The sequence below is a fragment of the Pan troglodytes genome, chromosome 4 (genome assembly GCF_028858775.2).
Source record: "Pan troglodytes isolate AG18354 chromosome 4, NHGRI_mPanTro3-v2.0_pri, whole genome shotgun sequence".
NCBI classification, from domain to species: domain Eukaryota; kingdom Metazoa; phylum Chordata; class Mammalia; order Primates; family Hominidae; genus Pan; species Pan troglodytes.
Window position 1 is genome coordinate 116,790,552 of NC_072402.2, and position 24,401 is coordinate 116,814,952.

A 24,401-nucleotide genomic window follows, 5' to 3' on the forward strand; every position below is an offset into this window, starting at 1 on the left:
ACAAATAATTTTTAGTAAGAAGTATATCCCATGCAATATTTAAAACTTATTAAAAAAATTATTCTGGGCGGGGCATGGTGGCTCATGTCTTGTAATCCCAGCACTTTGGAAGCCAAGGTGGGCCGATCACCTAAGATCAGGAGTTTTGAGACTGGCCTGGCCAACATGGCAAAACCTTCTCTCTACTGAAAATACGAAAATTAGCTTGGTGTGGTGGCATGCACCTCTAGTCCCAGATACTCAGGATGCTAAGGCAGGAGAATTGTTTGAACCTGGGAGGCGGAGGTTGCAGTGAGCTAAGATCTCACCACTACACTCCATCCTGGGCGACAGAGCAAGACTCTATCTCAAAAAAAAAATTATTCTGAAATAATCTGAAATTCAAATTTGACTGGGATTCCTGTATTTTATCTGGCAATCTTACTTAGGATACATGTGGAGCAATTTTGGTGACATATTGTAAGATGGGGGACAGTGGGGAAGTGGAATGTGTGTATACTACGGGTTATGGACTAGTCCCACACAGTGAACTGTCCCACCAAAATGCCAATAGTACTACTTGTGAAAAATGACAGGCTTGTTGAGGAGGATAAAAACTTTTCCTCTACCCTCTTAGGTACATCAATGGGGACCTTTCTTTTTTTTGTTTTTGTTTTTACTTTTGCTCCACACATACAGAGAAGCTTCTCTAGTAATGATCTATAGAAATTATCCCTGATACCATAGCAATGATCTATAGAAATTAGTAATGATCTATAGAAATTATCCCTGATAGCATAGCAATGATCTATAGAAATTAGTAATCATCTATAGAAATTATCCCTGGTAGCATAGTTTTAGGGCCTTTCAATTAGTAATGATCTATAGTAATGATCTCTAGTAATGACCTATAGAAATCATCATTTCTATATTAATGATTTACAGAAAAGATCTATAGAAATTATCCCTGATAGCATATTAATGATCTATATAAATTAGTAATGATCTCTAGTAATGATCTATAGAAATTATCCCTAGTAATGATCTATAGAAATTATCCCCAATAGCATAGTTTTAGGGCCTTTCAATTAAACTGACAAAAGGCAGATTAAGACGGGGAATGAGGCTGGCTACGGTGGCTCACAACTGTAATCCCAGCACTTTGGGAGGCCGAGGCGGGCAGATCACCTGAGGTCGGGAGTTCGAGACCAGCCTGACCAACATGGAGAAACCCTGTCTCTACTAAAAATACAAAATTAGCCAGGCCTGGTGGCACATGCCTGTAATCTCAGCTACTCGGGAGGTTAAGGCAGGAGAATTGCTTGAACCAGGGAGGCGGAGGTTGCAGCGAGCCGAGATCGCACCACTACACTCCAGCCTGGGTGACAGGGCAAGACTCCGTCTCAAAAAAAAAAAAAAGAAATATCCCAGGCTAATTTGTTTCAGATGCAGATACCCAGGCTCTTGGCCTCCTGAGCATCTGGGAGAATTCCAGGAAGAGTTAGCCACTACTACAAAAAATCTGCAGTCCTCCCAAACTCAGTAGAATCCAAAACACAGAGCTACCTTAATCAGATTTATTTTCATAACCAGGTTCATGTTTTGGTTTTTGAAGTTTTGCTTGCTATTCAAGTGTGCTACTCAAATCTCAAATCTTTGTTCTCAGCTTCTCAGCTTTGTGAGTTTATATGAAATCTGTTCATATCTGACGTTTCTCAAGCAAATATTTCTTGGTTTTATTATCCTTTTTCCCAATGAATAATACGGCAGACAGTTTGGTTGCCTACCCAACAGCCATTTCCAGCCCCTCCTTTCATGCACTTCTTTTTCTAAGGCTAAAAAACCTAATTTTTCACTTTGCCAGCCACCCTTGAAACTAGGGGTTTGCAATGTGCCCCCCTTCTGGCCATCGATGTATAATAGGAAGTTTGCTTGGTAGCTTCCTAGAAAGATTTTTCTTCCTGATAAAAGAAAAGTAGAAAGTGAGAAGCATGCCTTTTTCCTTCCCCACCTTCCTGCTTTTCTGTATGTTGTGTGGTGAGAACAAAACACTTGGTGCTTCTATAGCCAATGTGTGCCCATCAGGGGTAAGCCTACACTTTGCTGCTGAACAATTCTGGAACTATCTTTATTGTATGACTCAATTGTATGTCTTTATTTTTATTTTTATTTTTCAGAGACGGGGTCTTGCTATGTTGCCCAGGCTGGTCACAAACTCCTGTCCTGGGCTCAAGGGATCCTCCTGCCTCAGCCTCCTCTGGCATACATAGCTGGGAATATAGGCACATGCCACAACCTAATAATAAATATTTATAAAATATATATTTAATAATAACATATTATAATAATATATATTTAATAATAAATATTTTTTATTTAAGCCACTGCTAGTTGCCTAGTCTGTTATGTACAGCTTAACACATATAATATAAATATTATTTATGCATTTGAATATTTAATATAGCCATCACGTTTGCATTTGTTGATTACTAAACATATGGTTATGCTTCATTTGTTCCCTTTCTGGAATGACTGCTAGAAAGTTGAACAGGTTGTATGGAAACCTTTGGAGCAATCTAATATTTCAATTAAAAAGGAAGAGAGAAACATACAGACTACTACATTCACTCTGTATAGAAACATCATTAAAGAGATCCATAACCAGGAATTGCCATCGTAATATGAATGTGACTTTTAAACCCAATACTTTCCTAATTCTAGTCCGTCTCTTACATTCTCTGCTGTTTAAAAATAGCTTTATTGAAAGATAATTCACATACTATACAATTCACAGTTCCTCTTTGAAAAGAATTTGCATCCTACTTTGTAGAATGAAGACTATCAGGTTTAACCTTTCTGACTAGATAGTCTCTATCTCTACATTTACCATGTCCAAGACCAATCCCTCCACCCTTGATTCCTTATCTCCTGTGTGTTTACTCCATCAGGAGTCTTTGATGTCCTTCCATTTATATAAGGAGCTACTTCTTAGATAGGACTTTCCAAAGGAGGCATAGCAGTGGGGTGTGACACAAATGGGGTTAGCTAAGCCCTGTGGTCAGACAGTAAGAGGTCTGTGCAGGGCAAGATTACTGACTAGACCCAGGCAGCAGGGCTTGGCAAGTTTAGGAGACCAAACAGGCTTTAAAGCTTCTTTTAAAGGTAGCAATCAAGGTCAGAGAAGCAAACTAATTAGACTTTTCAAAACGGTAGTCCTGAGCCACTGCTAGAAAGGACTTGTTCTCTGCAGCCTAGGAAGCCACTGCCTTTTTATCTACTGTAGTGTAGGTATTCTCCAGTCAGCACCTTTCCCTGTGAGAGCCTTGTAGATATTAGGGCAATTTTAAAACTTCTTAGTCCCTAAAAAACAACCAAACAAATATATTTAAAAAGAAAGATTGAAGGAAAGAAAAAGAAAGATACTATCTTCATCTATTCAAGGGTTCTCAGTCTCCAGGTCAGATTCAAGCCTCCGATTGAGTCCCTCATGGCAAGCTAATTCTTCAGAGTCTTGTCATTTTCTTCATAGATTTCCTATTTCAGGACCCCGCTTGAGAAAAGGGCAAAAAGTAAGTAAAAGGGCAAAGACAATTTACACAGTGAAGGTCTCCTTATGTCTTCATCATCTAATCTAACATTGATAACCTCCACTTTACCAAAGTACATTTCTGACATTCACTAATGACTTTCTAAAATCCTAAATCCGATGTTCTCTTAGACTTCAATTCTTTTTACTCTCTGAGCAGCAACCTTTTTTTTCCCCCAGGCACTTCCTAAAATCATTATTCCTCAATGCCCCTCCCATCCACCTGACTGCGTTAGAAGAGTTGACCCCTTGACTACTAATATTGGGTAGTCACTAAGCTTTAGTTCTCAGTTCTCTACTCCACTTTCTTCACCTTCTACCTTGGAAATCTCCTCCATTCATGACGCTAAACTCTTGACAAAAGATAGCTCTTGGTTTTGTATTACCTGCTCTGACAGCATTCCTGAGCCCCAATCCCATCTTCCCAATTATCTTCTGTAATAGACGCCCCATGATTACTTCAACTTCTAATGCTGAAATTAGTCTTAGCCTTACCTACCCAAAATGGCTTATCCTACTATTTTCTCCCTATCTTACTACATTAGTAAAATACCATTTCCTTAGTCATCCAACCCTGCTAATTAGTGGCTAGTTTCCACTACTACTTTTCTTTTCTCTCTCTTTTTTTTTTTTTTTTTGAGATGGAGTTTCACTCCTGTTGCCCAGGCTGGAGTGGAATGGCACGATCTTGGCTCACTGCAACCTCTGCCTCCTGGATTCAAGCGATTCTCCTGCCTCAGCCTCCCGAGTAACTGGGATTACAGGTGCCTGCACCATGCCCTGCTAATTTTTGTATTTTTAGTAGAGACAGGGTTTCACCACGTTGGCTAGGCTGGTCTCAAACTCCTGACCTCAGGTGATCCACCCACCTTGGCCTCCCAAAGTGCTGGGATTACAGGTATGAGCCACCGCGCCCAGCTTCCATTACTTTTCTAAAAGAAATCTTCAAAATGTTTTCCCTCTTTTTTTCCAGGACAAAAACTTTTCTAGAAAAAATATTAAGCAAACAAATGTAATATGTCAGACACCAGACTGCATTATCTATAATAAAAAATTAGAAATATGTAAAACTACCATTATGTATTTTAACATTTCTTTTTTTAAAAATAGAGATGAGGTCTCTCTCTATGTTGCCCAGGCTGGTCTTGAACTCCTGGTCTCAAGCTATCCTGCCTTGCCCTTCCAAATTGCTGGGATTATAGGCATGGGCCACTGTGCTTGGTCAAAATATTTCATTTTAAAGAACACAAGCTTGAGGGTGAGATTTTTTTCTTCCCAGAAATATATATATAGTAGAGCAAAAATTACTTTTTCACTTACAGTAAAAGATGTTTCTTTTATCTACCTTTAGTTCTTTAGATTTAGAGAGCAAAAGACCCTATTTACTAAAAATCCATTATTGTTTAATTAAAGCAGTATGTGCAAACCTGGAGCTTTCTCTCTTTGGATGCTTTAAATCCAGGAATTATAATCAAAAGCCTCTGTACAGAGAATATGGAAGTGTTCTTCTAGAATACAGGGAAAGGTATTGTGGATATTTGCATTTCTAGCAATTTCAGTGACAGAAATGAGTGTTTTCAGAAAGCTGCTTACTGAATTTCTTTCTTAAAAAAGTTATCTCTTTTTTTTCCTTCTGCTGTACAGGGAATGAAAACTCAGCAGGTGAAAGATTAAGCAATTCACCCATTCCTCAACTCTGCTTTCTTCTATTCATTCAGAACTCTGTAACGTATTTTTCTGTAGAATTTTCACCTTGTGTCTATACTTTTGTTTTTAAAAATCCTTTTCTGGCCGGGCGCAGTGGCTCATGCTTGTAATCCCAGCACTTTGGGAGGCCAAGGCGGGCGGATCACGAGGTCAGGAGATCAAGACAATCCTGGCTAACACAGTGAAACCCATCTCTACTAAAAATACAAAATATTAGCCGGGTGTGGTGGCGGGCGCCTGTAGTCCCAGCTACTTGGGAGGCTGAGGCAGGAGAATGGCGTGAACCTGGGAGGCGGAGCTTGCGGTGAGCCGAGATGGTGCCACTGCACTCCAGCCTGGGCAACAGAGCAAGAATCTGTCTCAAAAAAAAAAAAAGTTTAAAAATCCTACTGCTGGCAATTAAAGTTAGTTTTGTCAAGTTATGTATTAAGCACCTTTCAGGAATCATATTCTTGCTTTTCTCTAATCCTCTAGTGTTCTTCTCTCTGTTAATTCATATGCTTAATACTTTCTAAAGATGCAGAAAAACTGGAACTCTCATGTTGGTGGGAATTTAAGTTATCATGTGTTAGTCTTGTTATCCAAAGTGACAGAAATGGAATTCAAGCGAACTTAAGAAAAAAAAAAGTAGGTAGAGGTTGGGCATGGTGGTTCACACATGTAATCCCAACACTTTGGTAGGCCAAGGTGGGAGGATTGCTTGAGGCCAACATAGCATGACTCATCTCTCTCTCTCTCACTATATATATATATGTAAAGTAGGTGGGGAGGATTTTGTGCTCACATAATTGGGTAGGATGGACATCAAACAGGACTGGACCAAGAGTTCAAGTGAGGTTGTCATGGCTTCCCTTTACTCCCTGTAGTAAATATCAAAAATGGAGTTCAGCTCTACTTTTCTTTCTTCATTCTTCCTAAAACACTCAGGGGTCATTTATGTTCAGGGACAATGTTTAATTACTTCAAAAATGCAAGAGTTCCCTGCTAGATGCAGCAGAAAATCCTGGAGAAAGATTCTGATTGACCCAGCTGGGGTTCATCCCTGACTCAATTACAGTAGCCAGGGAAACAGAGGTGAGGCAGTACAGACCTGCCTGGGAAAGGGCATGTGTTCTGTGTTGCCAGACATAATGGACTTAAATCCCAGCTAGCTGTGTGACCTTGGGAAATTACTGCCCTTTACTGTTTTCGTTTCCTTATCTGTAATCTAGGGATTATATTGTAAAGATTACATTCTGTGTAGAAATACACAGAACAATCCCTGGCAAGCAGAATATATTGCATAAATCTTACCGAGTAGTTTTATTATCGGTCATGTGTCTTTCCTTGTGGTTTGAGTGGGAGGGGTTGCTATGAGTAGGAGGTGGTAGTGGAGATGGAGAACAGTGTAGAGTGTTCGTTTTTTCTCCTGTATAGAGGCAGTATACTATAACAGTTAAGAACTTCTGCCTCTACCCCTTACTATGTGACTTGGGCAAGGAAATTTACTCTGTCTCAGTTTCCTTACTTGTACAAGGAAGAAAATAATAGGGGAAAATAAGGGGGGAGGAGGGAATAATAGTATCTATCTCTTCAGGTTGACATGAGAATTAAATGAGTCAATACAGAATGCTTAGAATAGTACTTTACTAAATATTCACTTGATGTTAATGACTACAATGATTACACAATTGATATTTCTTTTTAATTTGCCCATGGTATCTAACTGGTATCTATACTGCTAGACTTGGTTCCCATGTCCCACTTTGTGAAATGTGTAGGATTTATGTAATCTACTTCTAATGAGCTCTCTGATACTTGCCAGACTTATAATCCTCTTCACATGGGAATTACTACTGGAATTTGGACCGTTCCCTTAATTCAGTGTAGGGCCCTGGAGCCTATGTGTTTGCTAACGAGAGGTAGCCCAGGTTGTGGTTGTTTATTTCTCTTTTTATTCATCTCTCTTGTCAAACTAAAACAAAAGAAGCTGAGCCTCAGAATTAATATAGAGTATATTTGGGCCAAAGTAGCGAACAGCTGCCTGGGACACACTTCCAAATTGTCTTGGGAAGTGCTCCGTTCAGACCTTTGCTACAAGCAGATTTTTTTTTTTTTTTTTTGAGACAGAGTCTCACTCTGTCACCCAGGCTGGAGTGCAGTGGCGCGATCTCTGCTCACTGCAAGCTCCGCCTCCTGGGTTCACGCCATTCTCCTGCCTCAGCCTCCCGAGTAGCTGGGACTACAGGCGCGTGCCACCACGTCCGGCTAATTTTTTTGTATTTTCAGTAGAAACGGGGTTTCACTGTGTTAGCTAGGAGGGTCTCAATCTCCTGACCTCGTGATCCGCCCACCTTGGCCTCCCAAAATGCTGGGATTAGAGGCGTGAGCCACCGCGCCCGGCGCTACAAGCAGATTTTTGAAGGCAAAAAGGGGATAAGGAGTGGGCTTATACAAAGTTGTTTGTCAGGAATTCTCATCAGTTCACAGAAATAACATTGATTAGTGATTGGCTATACATTGTTGAGCTACAGTGTGTGGGTTATACTGTCCAGAATGTGGCATTGTTAGATTAATTTATAGTTACTTGCAGCAACAGCTAATATAGCTAGTAGTTTCTTTCTTTTTTTTTTTTTTTTGAGATGGAGTCTCACTCTGTCGCCCAGACTGGAGTGTGATCCTGGCTCACCACGACTCCAGCGGGTTCAAGTGATTCTCCTGCCTCAGCCTCCCCAGTAGCTGGGATCATAGGCGGCTGTCACTACTACGCCTGGCTAATTTTTGTATTTTTAGTAGAGACAGGTTTCATCATGTTGGCCAGGCTGGTCTCGAACTCCCAACCTCAGGTGATCCACCCACCTCAGCCTCCCAAAGTGTTAGGATTACAGGCGTGAGCCACTGTGCCCAGCCACGAAAGCAGTTTCAAGAGATTACATAGTTCAAGGAGAGAAATAGGATATGAATGCTGTCTCATTTTAATGCCTTCCTGGGCCTGATAATTTAAATGGGCTTACATTCCTCATATAAAAAGTGTGTGTGACCAGGCATGGTGACTCACACCTACAATCCCAGCACTTTGGGAGGCCGAGGTGGGTGGATCACTTGAGCCCAGGAGTTCGAGACCAGTCTGGGCAACATGCCAAAACCCCGTCACTACAAAAAATACAAAAATTTGCTGGGCATGGTGGCGTGTACCTGTGGTCCCAGCTACTTGGGAGGCTGAGGCAGAAGGATCACCTGAGCCTGCCAGGAGGTCAAGGCTGCAGTGAATCGTGATGGTGCCACTCCACTCCAGCCTGGGTGACAGAGTGAGATTCTGTCTCAAGAAAAAAAAAAAGTGTGTGTCTGTGTGTGTGTGTACGTGTATATAATTCTTTTTTCTTTGTCACTCTCTAGCAGCTATTTCCACTTCCCTCAGGCAGAAGAGATAAAAAATAAGAATATACGGTAGTTCCAGTTCACATCTTTCTTTTTTTTTTTTTTTTGAGACGGAGTCTCGCTCTGTCTCCCAGGCTGGAGTGCAGTGGCGCGATCTCGGCTCACTGCAACCTCCACCTCCTGGGTTTTACGCCATTCTCCTGCCTCAGCCTCCTGAGTAGCTGGGACTACAGTCATGCACCACCTACGCCCAGCAAATTTTTTTTGTATTTTTAGTAGAGATGGGGTTTCACCATGTTAGCCAGGGTGGTCTCGAACTCTTGATCTTGTGATCCGCCCGCCTCGGCCTCCCAAAGTGCTGGGATTACAGGCATGAGCCACCGTGCCCGGCCTGTTCACATCTTTCTAAATTTGGATTATTTGTACAAATTCTTTTTTTTTTTGAAACGGGGTCTTCCTCTGTCACCCAGGCTAGAGTGCAGTGGTGCCAATCATGGAACATCGCAGCCTCAATCTCTTGGGCTCAAGCGATCCTCCTACCTCAGCCTCTGAAGTAGCTAGGACTACAGGCATGCGTCACTACCCCAGGCTATCAAATATCTATTTAACCTATACTATTCCTGATGAATTTTGCTGTAAGCAAGGTTGCTCTTGGCGGTAGAGGCAAGTTTCCAGAGCAACTAACATCTTCGTTGCACAGAGACCCTCATATTATTTTTACGAGATAATGAGGTTAGAATGCTTGTGAAATTCAAGCAGCATACTCCCCTTGATTTAGGCTTAGTTATGAGAATTTCCCTTACTGCTAACTTCCCTCATCTATCGGTGTTGGCAGTGGGGACTGAAGCCCCTATAGGTGGATCTAGTGACAGAGGCCCTGGGAGAATAGGGATTTTTTTGAGAGGAAGTCTCGCTCTGTTGCCCAAGCTGTAGTGCAGTGGAGCAATCTCGGCTCACTGCAACCTCCGACTCCCAGGTTCAAGCGATTCTCCTGACTTAGCCTCCCAAGTAGCTGGGACTACAGGCACGTGCCACCACACCCTGATAATTTTTTGTTTGTTTGTTTGTTTATGAGACGGAGTTTCACTCTTGTTACCCAGGCTGGAGTGCAATGGCATGATCTTGGCTCACTGTAACCTCCACCTCACAGCTTCCAGCGATTCTCCTGCCTCAGCCTCCAGAGTAGCTGGAATTACAGGCACCTGCCAGCACTCCTGTCTAACTTGTTGTATTTTTAGCAGAGACAGGGTTTTACTACGTTGGCCAGGCTGGTCTCAAACTCCTGACCTCATGATCCACCTGCCTCGGCCTCCCAAAGTGCTGGGATTACAGGCATGAGCCACCGCCCCCAGCCCTAATTTTTGTATTTTTTAGTAAGACAGGGTTTTGCCATGTTGGTCGCTGGACCTCAGGTGATCCGCCCGCCTGGGCCTCCCAAAGTGCTGGGATTACAGATGTGAGCCACTGCCCCCCGGCCAAGAATAGGGATTTAGATTGGTCTATTTGGGGTGGGGGAGGAGGGTAATGACAAGGATTTCAAGAAATCAAGAGTGGGCAAGAGGCATGATTATTTCCCAATCTGAGCTAGCTTCCTATATGCTCCTTTTCTTTACAAGAATCTCAGAATTTGGCCTGCTTGGGTTTCTTTACACTATCACCACCCACTGACTCTTATAAAATTCCCCCTCTTCTTGAGATCGCGCCTCTGGTCTCCAGTCTGGGTGACAGAGCAAGACTCTGTCCCAAAAAAAAAAAAAAAAAAAAAAAAAAAAAAAGATTCCCCCTCCTCTTGAAGACTAGCATTGAAAACCAAAACTTATCTTTGGCCTGCCAATCTCAGAAACCACATGGCACTTCGGTTATGTAAGAGATCTTGCTGCTAGTAATAATGCAAACTATACAATAAAATACTTCCTTTATTTTATTTTTAATTTTTTATTTGGTTTTTAAGAGACTTGATCTATTTTACCTAGACTGGACTTCAACTCCTGGACTCTCAACGATTCTCCTGCCTTAGCCTCTTGGGTAACTGGGACTACAGGCGCTGCATACAGCAAGACTTTTTTTTTTTTTTTGGAGAGCCATCCTTTCTCTCTTATTTTTTTTAGAAACTAAAAAAGAAAACCACCGAAGCACACAGTCAGTGAGCATTCAAAGGATGGAATGATATAATTCAATTATAGTTGAGGGGATAATTAGACTCAATAATTCTCCAGGATTTTTTTTTTTTTAAGACAAGGTCTATCGCCCAGGTTAGAGTACAGTGGTGTGATCATAGTTCACTGCAACCTGGAACTCCTGAGTTCAGGGATTTTCCTGCCTCAGCCTCCCAAAGCGCTGGGATTGCAGGTGTTAACCACTGCACCAGGCCCTTCTCCTGGATTTCTTGGATTAGCAGGTGGATTTGTGAGCCTTGGATAGAAGGAATGTGGAGACTTTGAGCAAGTGGAATGGAGGCATGCAGTGCTGCCTTCTAGACCTGCAGTAAGGAAACAGGAAGAGGAGGATGAGGGGCAAACAACCTAAAATTTACTTTCACCTCCTCCACCTTCTTATTAATCTTCCCATAAGGTCAGAGTCATGTCAAAGTTGCACAATAAATCAGGAATAGATTTAGGATTCGACAGAACCTTATTAGGGGAATTTTATGACATTAGGAGATGATCTGTGAGGAGCAGCATCTTGGAGGCAAAGGGAATTTTGTTTGTTGTTTTTTGCTTTGTTTTGTTTTGTTTTGTTTTTGGGATGGAGTCTTGCTCTGTCGCCCAGGCTGGAGTGCAGTGGCGCAAGCTCTGCTCACTGCAAGCTCCGCCTCCCAGGTTCACGCCACTCTCCTGCCTCAGCCTCCTAAATAGCTGGGACTATAGGTGCCCGCCACCACGCCTGGCTAATTTTTTTTTCTGTATTTTCTGTAGAGACGGGGTTTCACTGTGTTAGCCAGGACGGTCTTGATCTCCTGACCTCATGATCCGCCCGCCTTGGCCTCCCAAAGTGCTGGGATTACAGGTGTGAGCCAACGTGCCCCGCATCTTGTTGCTCAGTTTTATTCTAATACGTGGAATGCTCTTCAAAACTAACAACTGGGCAAAATAGAATGAGTAAACATGTTAAATTATGAACCAGCCACAGAATTTATGTGGGAGCCACACAAGTACAACAATCCTGGTTCTGGGTCTAAAATATAAAATTAAAAAGCACTTGAAGTATAATTTGAAATAATAAAAGACAAACTGTAGGTATGTTAGACCTCAAAAAAAAATATATTTTTAAAAAAGACAAATTAAGTTTTGTCCCTTATCTTATGAAAAGCCTGGAATACATAATGAAATTCATTTTTTAAATAAGTTTCGGGTTTTTTTTTTTCCCCCACATCAGATGGGTAATGTGCAGATGATGGCGCAACAAGGTTTTAGGGAGGGACATCTCACACAAGTGTGAACACACAATCATCACACTTATGAACTAAAAAGTATCTCGTAAGTAGCTTTTTATTGTAAGATAAATGTACATTTTATTGTAAAATGTACATTTTATTGTAAGATAAATGTACAAAATAAATGTACATTGCAAAAAACGTAGTAAAAATAAAAGGAAATAAATTTACTAGTACTTGTCCCACCCAAGTATTATTATAGTTTGAAGTCTTTATACTACAACAAAAGGGGGAGTTTCTTTCTTTTCTTTTCTTTCTCTTTTTTTTTTTTTTTTTTTTGAGTTTCTCTCTTGTTGCCCAAGCTGGAGTGCAATGGCACGATCTTGGCTCACTGCAACCTCCGTCTCCCAGGTTCAAGCGATTCTCTCGCCTCAGCTTCCCAGTAGCTGGGATTACAGGCGCGTGCCACCATGCCAGGCTAATTTTTTAATTTTTAGTAGAAACTGGGTTTCACTATGTTAGCCAGGCTGGTCTCGAACTCCCAACCTCAGGTGATCCCCCCGCCCCCACCTCGATTTACCAAAGTGCTGGGATTACAGGCGTGAGCCATCGTGCCTGGCCTATTGGAGAGTTTTGAGGGTTTTTTGTTTGTTTTGAGACGGGATCTCACTCTGTCACCCAGGCTGGAGTGCAACGGGGGTCTTGGCTCACTGCAACCTCTGCCTCCCGGGTTCAAGTGATTCTCCTGCCTCAGCCTCCTGAGTAGCTGGGATTACAGGTGGGAGCCACCACGCCCGGCTAATTTTTGGATTTTTAGTAGAGAAGGGGTTTCACTATGTTGGCCAGGCTGGTCTCAAACTCCTGACCTCGTGATTCACCCTCCTCTGCCTCCCAAAGTTCTGGAATAACAGGCGTGAGTCACCATGCCTGGCCTATTTGGAGAGTTTCTATACACATTCATGCAACATTTACAGAACACCTTGAATGGGTGGGACTGGTGCGGTGCTAGACATTAAGGACAGACTTGTGTCCTGTTCCTCTGTATTCCAAAGAGGCTTACGGTATACAGGGGGAGACATATAAACAGATGTTTGTCAATTATAATACAAAACTTGTGTCAAAATACAATGAGAGTTGAATCTCAGTTTGTAGCTGTGACTCTGATCATTCTGGAATTCCTAGGTTCTTTTCCAAAACAAACGCTCAATGCAGGGCTGGTGTGTTGTTATTACCAGCACTATTTCAAATCATGTGTTAAGATTAACTTAGGCCAAGAAAATACCACTTTCCTACTTGTCAAGTGTTCGAGCCTTTCAAAAACCATCCCGTTTAGGGACTTGGAAACACGCGCAAGGCTAGAGAAACCATTAAGCTGCTAACGTAGACGTTTCAAGGGTCACATTTACTTAGAGACACTCGGGTCGCCCGGGGGAGCGGTGCATATTGGGACTTGTAGTCCTACCAGAACCGAGGAAACTGCAACTCCATTTAGGATGCACTTCTCCCCTTCAAATTTTCTGGCCCAACAGTTAGATTAAGCCCTAACCTAAAGCACAACTTACCACATCTCACTCATTCTGGGTTCGTCAGGCTTCTGCCAGGCTTATCAAGTTGAAGCTCAAACGCACGACGTTCTCCTGTAGAAGCCTCAAAGAGATTGGCTTATTCTCGGTGGTGGGCGGAGCCCTAGGTGGACCGGGGGTCGGGACTGGCCAGTTTCTGACTAGAAGAGGCGTTTTTATGTTCACTTGCTGATACGCACGCTGTGGTAAAAAAGTGAATTCTTTACCACAGTAGCAGCGGCCCCGAGCGAAGTCTCGCGATATTTCGGCCGCAGGGATCCAGAGGCGCGTAGTGAGTGGCGGAGGACTGTGGGGGTGGCGGGCACCGGAGCCGGGAAGGGACAGGTCAGGCGGGGAGTGCGAGCGCGTACTGCTTGCGCCACTCGGGCTGGGTCAGGAGCGGCTGCCCGAGGTCCAGAGGAAGTGTGTGGACAGCGCGGCCTTCCTGGCCGGTGAGTCGGCCCCGGGTCGTGGCCGGTGAGGGGACCCTGAGCTTCACCTGGGCTAGCGCTGGGAGTGACAGGTGCGCGAAGGAGCGCGGCGCTCCGCCCTTTCGCCGACCCGCCCCCTCCGGGCCTCGCCCTCCCGGGCTCGGGATGAGCCGCGGGCCCCAGCTGAGCGGCTCCGGCTCCAGGCGCCTGTCGCTGCTTCTGCCGTCGCCACCGAAGAGCGGCCGCCGCCCCTGAGGGAAGGAGGGAGGGAAGCAGCCGCTGACCCGTGGCATGAGCTGGATGCGGTGTCCGTTGCAGGACTAGGGCGCCGACATGAACCTGCACCAGGTGCTGACCGGGGCTGTGAACCCTGGCGACCACTGCTTCTCCGTGGGCAGCATTGGCGACCAGCGCTTCACGGTGAGTGAGGGAGGCCCTCGCGTCGCCCGTGGCCCGGCCTTTGCCCGTCATTCTGGGCCGAGCTTGGCCCAGAACGACGGGCAGAGGCGCGAGCGTCTTGTCTCCCCAGGGGGGTCCTTACCACCCAGAGCCCGGCAGACCTGGCCCTTGAGAACTAAGGAAGAAAACCATGTCGGTCAGTGAGGTACTGTATGGAGCCTGAACTCAAGTTAGAATATTTTGTAGGATTTTTAAAGTTTTTGGTCTGTCTGCCTTGGGCCAGGGTGCTTTGCCAAAGTCGTTTGTCCAAAAATCTTTGTTGAGTAACGAGTTGGGGGCTTTTTTATACCATTCTATAGGTTCAAATTGTCAAATTTAGGAATAGTGGAGATTGGTTTCATTTTGTATTCTAAGTTAAGGTCAAGTATCTTTGTAGTTAAAAAGTGGGTGTCTCAAAACAATTACCAATTGTTTGCCATCAACAACTAGCCTTGACAACAGTGCTTTTCATTTATTTTCTTTTCAAATTCCCTGAGAAATAACTTCGGAAAGAAAAGCCTTTTCATTTTTAAAAATATTTCTTGGATATTTTACAATAACCTGGTAATCCCAGGTTAAGGTTGCTTAACTTGCTTTTCATTGGTCACATATTGACAAGAAGAGGGCACCAAATTTCGGGCTACTTGTCAGTATAGTGGCATTTTTCTACCTTAACTATAGGTTTTTTTAAAATAACAATTTCAAAATATAAGTCAGTAATTGCACATGATACTTTTATCTACATAAATTTATAATGCTAATGATTTTTGCTACAATTTGTGTAGATACCTCTTTAGTTGTGATTAAAAGTAAAACTTGTCACTGCCTGGGAATACTAAGTGCTGTAGGCTTTTTTTCTTTAAAAAAAATAAAAGTAAAACTTAATTTTGTATAAGTGACACAAAGTAAACAACGTAACCAATGCCCCAGGTTTAGGAGTGTTAAATTTCTAATCTTTTTCTCTGCTTTTAATTTTTCTGTGGTCTTTGTTGGTCAGAATAAATAATACTCAGCATTTAAAATGGTGGAGGCATTTAATGCCTGAATTGTACTTTTAGAATTGTGCCAAGAAGCATTTTGTTTTCAAATAGAGACTGTACCTCCCCTTTAGATTGACTCATACACATCTTAATTATCGGGATTCCAATTCTAAATGTTTGCCCAGCCTGAATACTTGGGAAAAGAGTGAGCTCTGAGGGTCCCAGTGAGCAACTATAGTTTCCTTACACCTGGGCATTGCTCTCTGCTCTTGCTGCTTGAGAGGAAAGTAAACATCATCCTTAGAAGGTTTTCCTAGTGGGAAATTATAGGATAATATTGTTGCATTCTCTGTCATTTCCTAAATTTATATGAGTGCTTTCTCCAGTGTAAATTCTAAGAACTTTTGCTCTTTAAAAAATTTTGAAATGAGGTCTCCCTCTGTCACCTAGGCTGGAGTGCAGTGGCGGGATCACAGCTCACTGCAGCCTCGACCTCCCCGGCACAAGCCGTCCTTCCACCTTAGGCTCCTGAGGAGCTAGGACTGCAGATGCTAATCACCACGCCTGGCTAAGTTTTCTATTTTTTGTAGAGAGGGGTCTCCTTATGTTGCCCAGGCTGGTCTTGACTTCCTGGGCTCAAGTGATCCTCCCACTGCAGCCTCCCAAAATGCTAGGATTAGAGGCGTGAGCCACCATGCCCAGCCCTAAGAATTTTTTCTAAGAAGGCATTCACAATCTATGTAAGCAGTGGTGTGAACTTCAAAGCATATGCAGTATGGATGGCCTATTTATATACCTGGATGCATTCCTCTATAAAACCTTGGTGAATGTCTGTGTATTATTTTTAAGGAGAGATCAGTTAATGTGCCGAGGAGGATTAGATAGATGGTCATCCTGTACCATCATGTAGCTTGTTGCTCAGTTCTGCTGAATTTTAAAGTTCATTTCCATTGAGTAGGATTTAATCTCCCACCAAGCCTACTGCAGATTTCTTCCAGGTCTCTGGAAGCATTCAGTAAATAAACTAAAAATAAAATTTTAAGTATAAAGAGAGTTCAGCTCTCTTTAGTTTTGATGGAATTTTAAGGATTTAACAGTCATGGTTTTCCTTTGCAGCCTGTCCATCCTTGACACTTTAAGTTGCTTACGCTCATTATCCTGGACACTTGTATACACCTTAAATTTTTCTCTCTTGAAATCGCCCTTTTTTCTTCTCTCATGTTAAAAGGCAGAATCTATTGTTTACTTCTTGAGTTGTTTTGTTTTGTTTTTTTGAGACGGAGTTTTGCTGTTGTTGCCCAGGCTGGAGTGCAATGGCGCGATCTTAGCTCACTGCAATTTCCGCCTCCTGTGTTCAAGAGATTCTCCTGCCTCAGCCTCCTGAGAAGCTGGGATGACAGGCATGTGCCACTATGCCCTGCTAATTTTGTATTTTTTAGTAGAGGTGGGGTTTCACCATGTTGGTCAGGCTGGTCTGGAGCTCCTGACCTCAGGTGATCCACTGGTCTTGGCCTCCCAAAGTGCTGGGATTACAGGCGGGAGCCACTGCACCCAGCTTTGAGTGTTGTTTTTAACCTCTTTTGATTTTGACTTTTCTTTGATAGGAAAATAGTAAACATTAATGGTAGATGGTATGTGAAGACTAAAATATCCCTCAGTTGCATTTTACTTGAAGTGGAGCATGACATCTTCCTCTTGCATTTCCCCTTGAAAAATTCTTTTATTCCTTTTGGTACTTTGTGTTTTCTTTTAGGGCAGTCCTGTTTTTGTAATTCCTCCCTTTGCATGTTTGCAGATAACTTACGTGTTCTTGGTTTGAAAGATTACAAGATGTGAGATCTTGTTTTACTCATAAAGCCTGACAGGTTTTAAATGGAAATGAAACTGAATACCACTTCTCCTATTTTCTAGATTTGAAAATATGAAATTACCAACGCAGGTTAGTCTATTTAAGTATTAGATACTTTTTTACTACCTCATCAGGCATCAAGCTGTTTTGACTTTGCTCTTAGTAAGAAAACCTCTTGTGGGCAATGACCATCTCTCCTGTGCTTTCAGAGCACTTTCTTTGCATCTTTATTCTATCATTAACCAGTCTTGCCTTGTGGATTGTATGTGTATGACTTCCCAGACTTCATTGTGAGCACCTAGAACAGTGATTGAAAGAGTGTTTAAACCTAACAGTGAGGTCATTACTTGGAGTTGATTTCCAATATGGTCCCTTTTAATTAGCTGTTTATCCATTAGCAAGTTATACTCTTGGAATTTCTTTTTTTCTCTTCTGTAAAATGGGACTAAAAGAGTATTATTCATAGAGTTGCTACATGAAAAAGTGCTAAGCTGTAAGTCCATGGTTTAGCACATGTAAATCTCTCAAAAATGTCAGTTTTCATAAAATTAAGGTTATATTTATTGTAATGCCTAACAATAGAAAGTACTTCATAAATTGTGGTTGAATTAATGAAAAATGGATAGAGAAACCTTATAGTAATATAAATATTAATTGCTACATTTAAAAATAGCTTTAATCATTTAGATTTGAGTCCAAATAAAATATTCCTGTTAGTTTCTTTTTTTTTCTTTTCTGCTTTTTTTTTGGAGACTGAGTATCACTCTATCACCCAGGCTAGAGTGCAGTGGTGTGATCTCAGCTCACTGCAACCTCCGCCTCCCGGGTTAAAGCTATTCTCGTGCCTCTGCCTCCCAAGCAGCTGGGATTACAGGCGCACACCACCACGCCCAGCTAATTTTTGTGTTTTTAGTAGAGATGGGTTTCATCATGTTGGCCAGGCTGGTCTTGAACTCCTCACCTCAAATGATCCGCCCACCTTGGCCTCCCCACGTACTGGGATTACAGGCGTGAGCCACCGCGCCCTGCCTGTTAGTTTCTTTTTCAAAGTCAGTTGTTAGGCATTTTATCATCAACAAGTGAGCAACTAGGGGAGACTTTAGGTATGCTAAGCAAAAATTATTTATTTTTTCCTTATTTACTGGAATGCTTCCTTCATGCCTTTTTCCTTGTTAATTTCCTACTGATCTTAGTATGTGAGAAATCTGGTCTTTTTTAAAAAAAAAAAAAAAATGGAGGCTGGGGTCTCCTTATGTTGCCCAGGCTGATGTCTAACTCCTGGGCTCAAGTGATCCTCCCGCCTCGGCCTCCCAGGCTGCTGGCATTACAGACGTGAGCTGCCATGTCCAGCCTGCAATTTTTGTTTTTAGAATTAAATGTATTCTGTTTATAAAAGGCAACAAGTTAAAAAGAAGACTAGTTAATTAGAATCTACATTTATAGATTCTACTTTTATGCATACTATTGATACGATACTTTTTTTTTCTTTTTCTTTTGTGGTTTATCCATACTTAGGGTTGAAACTGTGATTTGAATGATATGGAAAGGGAGATAATTTCCAAGAGACAGAAAGATTGTACCAATATATAAGACTAACTGTCTCTGATTTGGAATTTAAACATCTTAGCTATGGGAGGGAAAGCAAATATGTTATAGCTCCAATTTCCCTTTAGTATTAGAAAACTCAGTGTTTCTAGCTAAGGGAATCTAGATTAGAAATCAAAAGACTGTAATTATGTGAGTGTCATTAGAGAAATAGGGCTGAATAAGTAGTCGTCTTCAGCTTTCTGTAATAAGCATCCTTGAGTTTAGCTCTGTTTTGTTCACTTTAAGGAAATCTTTATTGGTAGAAGTGTAATTGCCAAATTGGGAGGATGGGAAGGTGTTTTTTTTTTTTTTTCTGAAAGGGGGCATGTGAATCTTTTTTGGTGGGGAGAATATAGAAGGGCAAAGATTGCTACTATTCACATGTGAAGAAAGAGAAAGATGTTTGTGGTGCATAAAATATTGCAAGTACTAAAGTGGACTTCAAAATATGTTGGCCTGTTTTAAAACATAAAGTTTTACAGTGTTTAAGTACCTTTAAAATCATTGAAATGATAGTAGTTCTCAATACTTTATTATATTTTAAAGATAATAATTGCTGTATGCCAAACTTAAAACCTATGTCATTTAAATAGGACATATACCAGAAAGGAATTCTTTGGGGGTGTTTACCTGGTATTGTTGATTAAAACTAGAATACTGACTGTTACAGCCTTGAATTTTATTGAAATTTAGAATATTTGAGAAGATTCTCTGCCAAAATTTAAAGTTGAAAGTTATATTTTGATTATATGCTTGATAGCACACATGTGACTCAGTTCTTCCTGTGCATCGTGTTTATTCTTAAAGTTGATAAACCTAATGTTGTATGTGCCTAATAGAAGGATTTTCATTTGTCAATTTAATTTTATTGGTTAGTAATAGATTATTCTGATTATAGATCTTTTATTATTTTTTAATTAAAACATTTTTAAATAAAAAGAGATGGGGGTCTCACTGTATTGACCAGGCATGACCAGGAACTCCTGGCCTCAAGTGATCCTCCCATCTTGGCCTCCCAAAGTACTGGGATTACAGGGGTGAACCAACAGGCCCAGTGCTATTTTATTTTATTTTTTTGAGGCAGGATCTTGTTATATTGCCCAGACTGGTTTGGAACTCCTGGGCTCAGGTGAGCCTCCCTGTGATTACAGGTGTGCCCCACTGTGCTCAGTGATTATAGATCTTTTGACAGAAGCAGCTGGTGACATCGACAGTTTATTTGATAAGCCAGTGCTGCTATTATTGTTTTGATAACCTTCTATATTATAGTCAGGGCACCTTGAAATGAGTTTTTGTGAATAATTTATTTTAGACATCTGTAAAACCAGTTTTACATTTTGATTTAGAAGTTTCATGTATTGTATTACATCTTAATCTTAGGTTTTTTTGTTTTTTTTTTTAAGACAGGGTCTCACTCTGTCACCCAGGCTGGAGTACAGTGGATCTCAGCTCACTGCAGCCTCTGCCTCCTGGCCTGAAGCGATCCTCCCACGTGGCTGGGACCACAGACACGTGCCACCATTCCTGGCTTTTTTTTTTTTTTTTGTATATGTGTGTGTGTGTGTATGTGTATATATACACTTAAAAAATATATGTATGTATACATATATACATTTATTTTTTAAGTGTATATATGTGTGTGTGTGTGTGTATATATATATCTGTACTTACCTGGCGAGACCCTATCTGTACTTAAAAAATATATATGTGTGTGTGTGTGTGACACACACACACACACACGTATATATTTTTTAAGTACAGATAGGGTCTCTCCATGTAACCCAGGCTGTTCTCAAATTCCTGAGCTCAAGCAGTCCACCTGCCTCAGCCTCCCAAAGTGCTGGGATTACAGGTGTGAACCACCATGCCTGGGATGTTTTAGGTTTTTATTTAAAATCAGGTAGACGGATTATTTTTTTATTTAAGAATTTAGTGGTACAAGGATTATTTTAAAATCATGCACAACCCATTCTATTTCACTTATTTATTTAAAACAATTTTTTAAAGATGAGGTCTCGCTGTGTTGCCAGGGCTAGTCTGGAAATTCTGGCCTCAAGTGATCCTACTGCCACAGCCTTCCAAGTAGCTGGGACTACAAGCCTGTGCTGCTGCACCTGGCTCATATTTTCACTTTTATTTTCACAAACTTTCTAGTATTAAGGAGAACATTGAAACTGGAGATTTAGTATGCCCTTTTCTTTTAGAAATGAGACCACTTATATGGACTTGGAGCTTGAATTATTTGTCCAGCCACTGATGCCTCTGTTCTTAGCACATATTTGTGAGATATTTGTTTTATTTATTTTTTTGAGACAGAGTCTTGCTCTGTCACACAGGCTGGAGTGCAGTTGTGGGATCACAGCTCACTGCAGCCTCAATCTCCTAGGCTCAATCAGTCTTCCCACTTCAGTCTCCCAAGTAGCTGGGACCACAGGTGTGTGCCACACCATGCCCAGCTAATTTTTTATTTTATGCGGAGATGGGGTCCCACTATGTTGCCCAGGCTGGTCTCAAACTCCTGGGCTCCAGTGATCCTCCCACCTTGGCCTCTCAAAATGCTGGGATTACAGGCATGAGCCACTGCACCCAGTCTGTGAGATATTCAGATCAAGGAGTTCCTATCATGCCTGTGTTACAAGATGAAGATAACTATATGGAAATCAGACTTTAATTCTTGACCTTATTACCTGTTGTTTCACAGTTATTGCTACGCATTTTAACTTTACAATTTATATAATTTAGCATGAGTTAATTTAGCAACAGTTTTTGTTGCCAGTATCCTTTAACTGTCTGGACCCTTTTTGTTTGCGTCAGTCTGATGAAATTCCACACACTTGATCAGTCTCATGTTCTTTCTTGTTCCTGTATATCTCATGAGCACTGCTAGACTATGTAAAGAAATTCCTGTGGAAAATAAAGTCATGTTTGCCAACCTCAAATGGGACCTCAAAGCTTTCCAGGAATCCTCCCACCAGTCTGCTCATTTTTCCTTTCTTGTACCTTCTGAAACCTCCCACCCCAGTGCTGTCTTAACTCATATAAACTTGCCACCTGGAATCATTCAGATGGCAGCTCCCTCATTTTTGACTACAAGCTGAAAAATCCACTTATATCAGCATCCATTCTTTCCTTCTCTCCTCCTGGTACAATAAAATAAATGTCCCCCAGAATTGTCCAGGGTTAATCAGTCTTCCTGGTGCCCTGGATCTTATCTATTCAGGCTGTCTCTGGGAGCTCAGCCCTAAAGTTATCTCTACTTTTTTCTTTCCAGAGTTTCTAAGACATGCTTAAAACTCTCATCTTGAAAAACAGCCAACCTGAAAATCCTTTGCTGCCACATCCCTCTTTATCTTTGACTTCAAAGTCCTTGAGTTGTCTGTATTTGTTGCCACTTTTATGTCCTGCTCACTTCTTAACTCACTATACTTTGGCAGCTTTTTTCTCCTTAGTCACTGGTAACCACATTGATGCTAATTTGAATCAACAGATCTCCTTTGTACCTTGCTTTCTCTTTGGCATTTGTCATGTTGATCATTTTCTCCTTCACTTTCCTTGGCTTAGTTATACCATACTCGCCCCCAACCCCACCCTCTTAGTCATTCTCAATGTTCTTTGCAAGATATCTTTCTTGTCTGTCCCTTAAATATTGGTGACCGTCAGGCCTACCAGGCCTTGGTCCTCTTCTCGTTTCATTCTACATGCAGCTCCTGGTGTATAGTCTGTGATGGTGAGATCCCTGTCTTTAGCTTCATATTGATAGTTTTAAATACCTCTTGGATTGTTCCACTTGAAGTTGCTACAAATAATCAATTTTAAAATGTTCTGCATGCCTGTAATCCCAGCACTTTGGGAGGCTGAGGCGGGTGGATTGCTTGAGGTCAGGAGTTCTAGGCCAGCCTGGCCAACATGATGAAACCTGTTTCTACTAAAAATACAAAAAATTAGCCAGGTGTGGTGGTGGGTGCCTATGATCTCAGCTACTCGGGAGGTTGAGGCAGGATAATTGCTTGAACCTAGGAGGCAGAGGTTGCAGTGAGCCAAGATTGTCTCACTGCACTCCATCCTGGGCGACAGAGCAAGACTTCGTCTCAAAAATAATATAAGTAAAATAAAGTGTTCTATACTCAGTCAACTCCCCTACCTTGGTGCACCTTCCAACCCACACCCCAATTTGTTTTGTTCGTCCTCCTGTGTTCATTATCTCTGTGAATGGTTCCATTATCCAGCTGTTTTTTTTTAAGCCAAAGATTTGGAAATATCCTTAACACCTAATCCTCCCACATTTTTCTTATACAATCAATCAAGCCCTGTAGATTCTGTCTCCTGAGTAATTTTAATATATTTCCACTTGTCTTTTCAGTAGTGCAGTTACTCTGTTGAAATAGCCTTTTAACCTCTGTCCCTGTATTTAATCATAACTTGTCTTCAACTTAAACAATATTGCCAGAGGGAATCATTTTAAAAGGCAGATTAGGATAAGGTATGAATTCTTCCCAATGCATTTTACTGTACTTTTCTAGTCTCTCATCACTTTTCCTCCTCTCTGTAATAGCTGCCTCCCTAAACTGTAGCTGTATCTAACGTCTTTCCATTTACACAGTAAGAAACGCTTTCTTATTTTCAAGCCATTTCACAAGCTCTTCAGGAAACTTTTCAATTACCCCTCCCTAGGCAAAAAAGATGTAAATCTGGCTAACATCCCTAAAGGCTTGGTTTTGATGTGCCTAGTCAGACTAGATGATCTTCCTATTTGTAGCCTATCTTATAATTCCTTTTTCAGATGTTACCCACTAGAATTGTACTACCTCTAGGGGCAGTGACTTCATATTGCATTCCAAACAGCTGGCAAGGGTAGGGCCTAGTAAATACATGAGGACAAATGGGACAAAGAAAACCTGTGCTGGAGTCAGAAGAGCTCCAAGGACTAAGCTGTCCTGGGCAAGGCAAAGAAGACAGCTGCGTTTGAGCTGCCTCCCCTTCTTCACTCCCAGCTTAAAATCCTCAAAAAGTCAAATCCAGATGACTTCTTGGAAGGCCTTAGGGTAAGAAAGTGTGATTTCAGCTTTCTATTCACTCCCCACAGAAATAGCACTCTTCCTTGATTCATTTAACTAACATTTATTGATGCCATATGTGTGCGAGGCATTGTTTATTGGTAGCTAAAATCTTTACCTGAGTCAGAACCTTTTTAAAATAAAACATATTTTAATGTGTAAAAACTGCTTGAGAACATACTTTGACTCAAACATCTTCACACTTAAGTCAATTAACAGGTATATATAGTTGGCTTCTGGTTAAGTTTTGTTTTTATAGGAGGAATAAGAACTCCTAAGTGTTGGATGCAAGAAGTGTAGATGAGAAGTTAATGTGAAGAAGATATAGAGCTGCAGAAACAAAGATTGAAGACCAACTTAGACTTTACCAATTTTAACCAGAGGTACCCTTGCTTAACCTTTTCATTTTAACTAATGGGGACAAATTGAGACTGTGCATGGAGAATTTTGTTCTTATGTGTATTTGAAGGTAGTTTTTGGCCATAAGTTATAAAGGAT

The 24,401-nt window shown here is 41.5% G+C and overlaps 1 protein-coding gene, 1 long non-coding RNA gene and 1 other non-coding gene across 19 annotated transcripts in view; 1 reads left to right on the forward strand and 2 right to left on the reverse strand.

The window, feature by feature from the left end:
* LOC134809970 (uncharacterized) overlaps window positions 1-13,728 on the reverse strand; it is a 55,315-nt gene extending 41,587 nt beyond the window's left edge. The window contains exon 1 of the long non-coding RNA XR_010156984.1: window positions 13,565-13,728. This is a non-coding gene — a long non-coding RNA (uncharacterized LOC134809970). The remainder of the gene's footprint in view (window positions 1-13,564) is intronic.
* LOC112209368 (small nucleolar RNA U13) lies at window positions 11,999-12,102 on the reverse strand. The gene has a single exon (XR_002944105.1). It is a non-coding gene; the product is annotated as a small nucleolar RNA U13 (small nucleolar RNA).
* Window positions 13,707-24,401, forward strand: part of DMXL1 (Dmx like 1) — a 191,492-nt gene continuing 180,797 nt past the window's right edge. For 8 of the 17 annotated variants that reach the window (XR_010156981.1, XR_010156982.1, XR_010156983.1 and 5 more), the window contains exon 1: window positions 13,707-14,415. Coding sequence is in view for 9 of the 17 variants with exons in the window: in XM_063810591.1 (XP_063666661.1) it covers window positions 14,329-14,415 (87 nt within the window). In the remaining 8 variants the exon portion in view is untranslated. Of the gene's footprint in view, window positions 14,416-24,161; window positions 24,287-24,401 lie in introns of those variants that run through there. The other 9 variants (XM_009449538.5, XM_024356705.3, XM_054685137.2 and 6 more) reach the window with 6 other exon arrangements.